Source organism: Gorilla gorilla, chromosome 21 (assembly GCF_029281585.2).
Source record: "Gorilla gorilla gorilla isolate KB3781 chromosome 21, NHGRI_mGorGor1-v2.1_pri, whole genome shotgun sequence".
Taxonomy (NCBI): Eukaryota; Metazoa; Chordata; class Mammalia; order Primates; family Hominidae; genus Gorilla; species Gorilla gorilla.
The window spans coordinates 13,933,564-13,938,867 of NC_073245.2; the positions used below are offsets into that span (position 1 = coordinate 13,933,564).

A 5,304-nucleotide genomic window follows, 5' to 3' on the forward strand; every position below is an offset into this window, starting at 1 on the left:
TCCAGTGGGTCTGTCTCTTGCTTCAACAGTGTTTGGACGGAACAGATCCGGGGACGGTCTTCCAACCTCCGACCGCCCTCCAATTTCCTCTCCACTTGCAACCTCCGGGACCATCTTCTCGGCTATCTCCTGCTTCTGGGACCTGCCAGCACCGTTTTTGTCGTTAGCTCCTTCTTGGTGACCAACCATGAGCTCCCAGATTCGTCAAAATTATTCCACCGACGTGGAGGCAGCCGTCAACAGCCTGGTCAATTTGTACCTGCAGGCCTCCTACACCTACCTCTCTCTGGGCTTCTATTTCGACGGCGATGATGCGGCTCTGGAAGGCGTGAGCCACTTCTTCCGCGAATTGACCGAGGAGAAACAAGAGGGCTACGAGCATCTCCTGAAGATGCAAAACCAGCGTGGCGGCCGCGCTCTCTTCCAGGACATCAAGAAGCCAGCTGAAGATGAGTGGGGTAAAACCCCAGATGCCATGAAAGCCGCCATGGCCCTGGAGAAAAAGCTGAACCAGGCCCTTTTGGATCTTCATGCCCTGGATTCTGCCTGCATGGACCCCCATCTCTGTGACTTCCTGGAGACTCACTTCCTAGATGAGCAAGTGAAGCTCATCAAGAAGATGGGTGACCACCTGACTAACCTCCACAGGCTGGGAGGCCCAGAGGCTGGGCTGGGCGAGTATCTCTTCGAAAGGCTCACTCTCAAGCACGACTAAGAGCCTTATGAGCCCAGCGACTTCTGAAGGGCCCCTTGCAAAGTAATAGGGCTTCTGCCTAAGCCTCTCCCTCCAGCCAATAGGCAGCTTTCATAACTACCCTAACAAGCCTTGGACCAAATGGAAATAAAGCTTTTTGATGCCAAAAAAAAAAAAAAAAAAAAGAATAAGAGGTGATATTATACCCATGAAACAAGAATAAGATGCTATTTTGAGACAAGAAACAAAAAATAAGCTTTAAAATAAACACACACACATACACACACACACACACACACACACACACACAATAGCAGAAATGAAAAATTCAATAGATGGTTTGAGAAAAATGTCTAGAATATCTCACAGAAAATAGATCTGAAAGACAAAACAATGAAAAACAGGAAAGAAAAGATGAGGAATGTAGGGGGAATAGTCCAAAAGGTTTAACATCTGAATAACAAGTATTTCAGAAAAGGAGGGAAGGAAATCATCAATGTGATAATTCCAGAAAAATTTCCCAAATTGAAAAACATAAATTGCCAGGTCAAAAGGGCTCACCGTTTGCCTAGTTCAACCAAGGCACATAATTGTGAAATTTCACAGCCCTAAGGGTAAAGAGATGATTCCACAAGCTTGAACAAATAAAAGAATAAGTCATATACTAAGTCTTAAGAATCAGAATGGCTCCAGACTTCTCTTCAGTGGGATTGTTCCAGCAACACTGGAAGGTAGAATACTAGAGTAATATCTTCAAAATTCTGAAGAAAAATTGTTTCCAATCTAGAATTCTATGTACAGTGAAACAATCAAGAAATGAGTGGAATGAAGACAATTTCAGATATGCACATCTCATGTTTCCTTTTCTGGGAAGTAATTTAAGGATGTGCTCCACCAAACCAAGGGAGTAACCCAAAGAAAAAGACACAACATGTGGGAAATGGGGGATCCAACACAGGGGAGAGGGATGAGGAATCCCTATGAGGCTGAGATGATGAAACTTGGAGGATTGGAGCAGAGAGACTCAAGAGATAGATATGTTAAAGACTGTCATCACCAAAGTGACTACTGTCATATTGCCATCTTTATAGCCACTTTTTGTTAGAAGCACAGACTTTTGAGGTAAATTAGATAAAGGACAGAGATCCCACATACTGTTGGAAAGAGGACTGGCCTAATACTGTTGAGGCTTGGGTTCTAGTCCTGACTTACTCTTGAAGTAGGTATAAGATCTGGGTATGTCATTTTTCCTCCCTGGATCTCAGGATTATCCTCTCTACATGTCAAGGATAGGCTAAGTGAATTACATGTATTTTTAAGGCTATTGTGCCTTAGTGACATGTATTCTTCATGGCACTGTATACGGTTATATGGCTTTTGAAAATGCAGAGTCATGTAACTACCTCCACAGTCATGCTACAGAACAGTTGCATCACCCCCCAAAAATGTCTCATGCTCCCCTTTGCAGTCAGCCTCTTGCCTCCCCCTTAACCCTGTCAACCACTGACCTTTTCTCCCTCCCTATAGTCTTACCTTTTCTAGAATGTTAGATAAATGCAGTATACAGTATGAAGCCTTTCAGATCTGGTTTCTTTCATTTAACACAGTGCATTTAGTTTTATGCACTAACCAGCAATTACCACTGATCTTGTTTTCAGTTCTCTTCCAAAGCAGATGCTAAGACAAGAATTCAAGTGCAAGTAGTTTATGTGGGAGGTGATCTCAGGAAGCACCAGTTAGCGGAGTGAGACAGGGAAGGGAAAGAAGCCAATACAGGATATGTCAGCAAGCGAGCTACCACTGTGGGAAACAAGCTCACCCCGCTGGAGACTCTGGGATCCAGTGCAGAGCACACATCTCAGATCTATCCAGCCCAAGGAGTGAAAAAGCTGGGATTTTTATCTACCAACTCCCTGTCCATCAGTGGTTGAGTGCTACTTCTTAGGGCCTTCACTCTCCAGCACTTCTGGCTTGCCCTGTGCACAGACCAAGCATGTTCCTGTGGCTAGAAATAAAAGCACCCAGGCAGAAAGCAACAGATGTTCACATTAAGCAGCTTTCCATGTGCAGGGGCGAATGCCAAGGGTGATGTGTAAGACACTGGCAGCGTCAGCTGCTTCCAACCCAACCCAAATATTTTTATTGTTGTATGTGAAGGGAAGCAAATATATACTATAAATTTTTAAATTCATTCTGCTGGATAAAGAAAGAAAAGTCCTGGATTTCTTCTCAATAGGCCAATTTTAAAGGCTACTTTTCATATATAGGATGGGCAAAGCACTTTTAAAAACATTTATCTTAGATTTTCACTGTATTTATGGTTTACAAGGGTGCTTTGCATGTAAAACTTAATGTTTAAATAGCACAAGCTCATACCGTCCATATTCAATCCCTCGATTATTAATACAAAACTCAATTCAAGCAAAGACAAAGGATATAACAGAAGCTAAATCCAACTTGTGAATAATGAGAATAATTGATTTGTTTAGGTTCTATTATTCAGAACGTTATGTCTTTCCATTTTTTTTTTTTTTTTTTTTTAGGCAGGGTCTTGCCATGTAGCCCAAGTTGGAGAGCAGTGGCACAATTATGGCTCACTGCAGCCTTGACCTCCAGGGCTCAAGAGATCCCCATGTAGCTGGGACCAGAGGCACACGCCACCATGCCTGGCTAATTTTGGTATTATTTTTTGTAGAGATGGGTTTTTGCCATGTTGCCCAGGCTGGTCTCAAACTCCTGGGCTCATGCAATCCACCTGCCTTGGCCTCCCAAAGTGCTGGGATTACATGCGTGAGCCACTGCGCCCAGCCAGAATGTTATGTTTTAAATTTCTTTGTGTTATCAGTTGGGTCTCTTTGCTTCTTTAAAGAAAATTTAATATTTAAATTAACTTTTTTTTTTTTGAGATGGAGTCTTGCTCTGTTGCCCAGGCTGGAGTGCAGTGGCGCGATCTTGGCTCACAGCAACCTTCGCCTCCTGGGTTCAAGCAATTCTCCTGCCTCAGCCTCCCGAGTAGCTGGGATTACAGGCATATGCCACCACGCCTGGCTAATTTTTGTATTTTCAGTAGAGACGGGGTTTCGCCATGTTGGCCAGGCTGGTCTCGAACTCCTGATCTCAGGTGACCCGCCCACCTCGGCTTCCCAAAGTGTTGGGATTACAGGCGTGAGCCACTGCGCCCTGCGATTAACTTATTTTTTATACATTTAAAATGTACAAGTGCAGTTTTGTTACATGGATATATTGCATGGTGGTAAAGCTTTCAGTTTACCACTGAGATGTATTCTTTGTATCCTGTCTTTGGCAGTCAGCTCACAGAAATCCTCCCTGGCTCCACCCACATCCAGGATTGTGTGATTCCTTGGGGGCTGGCTGCCGCTCCTGTGTACCTCTTGATGCCCAGTGTATTCTAAGGTCCTGTGCTGGGCCAAGGGAACTTAGTAGATTATCTAAGGCACTTCTTTATTTTTGGATTATTCTCAGGTGTGCACAACTCATTCTTTTACTTCCACACTTTGCTGGCTCTTGGCAGCCCTGGCAAGGCTGTCTCAACCTGCCTCATGTGCACACAGCTATCTCTATTTGGGAGTCTAACTGCCACCCTAAGCTCTATCCAGGGTTCTCACTGTACTTACATCCCCCAAACCTGAATGGGTTTCTTTCTTCCTTCCTTCCTTCCTTCCTTCCTTCCTTCCTTCCTTCCTTCCTTCCTTCCTCTCTTTCTCTCTCTCCTTCCTTCCTTCTCCCTCTCTCTCTCTCATCTCTCTCCTTCTCTCTTTCCCTCTCCCTCTCTCTCTTCCTTCCTTTCTTCTCCCTCTCTCTTTCTCATCTCTCTCTCTTTCTCTTTCTTTCTCTCTCTTCCCCCTCCCTCCCTCCCTTCCTTCCTTCTCCCTCTCTCTCTCATCTCTCTCTTTGTCTTTCTCTCTTCTTCTGTCTTTCCCTTCCTCCTCTCCCCTCCCTCCCTCCCTCTCTCCCTCCTCCCTCCTTCCTCCTCCCTTCCTTCCTACTCCCTTCCTCCCTCCCTCCCTCCCTCCCTGCCTCCCTCCCTCCCTGCCTCCCTCCCTTCCTTCTTTTCAAGACGGAGTTGCCCAGGCTGGAGTGCAGTGGCGCCATCTTGGCTCACTGCAGCCTCCGCCTCCCAGGTTCAAGCGATTCTCCTGCCTCAGCCTCCCAAGTAGCCGGGATTACAGGTGAGTGCCACCATGCCCAGCTAATTTTTGTATTTTTAGTAGAGACGGGATTTCACCATGTTGGCCAGGCTGGTCTCAAACTCCTGACCTAGTGATCCACCCTCCTCAGCCTCCCAAAGTGCTGGGATTACAGGCGTGAGCCACCGTGCCCGGCCCCTTCCCACACTCTTACATAGCCTCAGCCAATGACTGGGGGGAGTAAGTGCGTAACAGCCCAGTTCCCTTTCCTCTCTGGTGGGGTAATGCTGAGGCATGTTTCACACTGGCTCTCAGAGTTCATCTGTGGGACTGAGCTCTAGTTGCCCACAGTGGTGACTTGTTAATAACACACCCTTTATTGGCTGACTTCTCTTCCCTTCTCTGTCTCACTTCCCCACTTTCCTACCAGTGTTTCCTGGTGTTACCTCTCAATTAAACTAC

The 5,304-nt window shown here is 45.8% G+C and overlaps 1 protein-coding gene across 1 annotated transcript; it reads left to right on the plus strand.

Annotated features, from left to right (window-relative positions):
* Positions 1–885, plus strand: LOC101130393 (ferritin light chain). The gene has a single exon (XM_019017276.3). It carries the CDS (start codon positions 188–190, stop codon positions 713–715), a length of 528 nt encoding a protein of 175 aa, XP_018872821.1. The 5' UTR covers positions 1–187; the 3' UTR covers positions 716–885.
* The last annotated feature ends 4,419 nt before the right edge of the window (positions 886–5,304 follow it).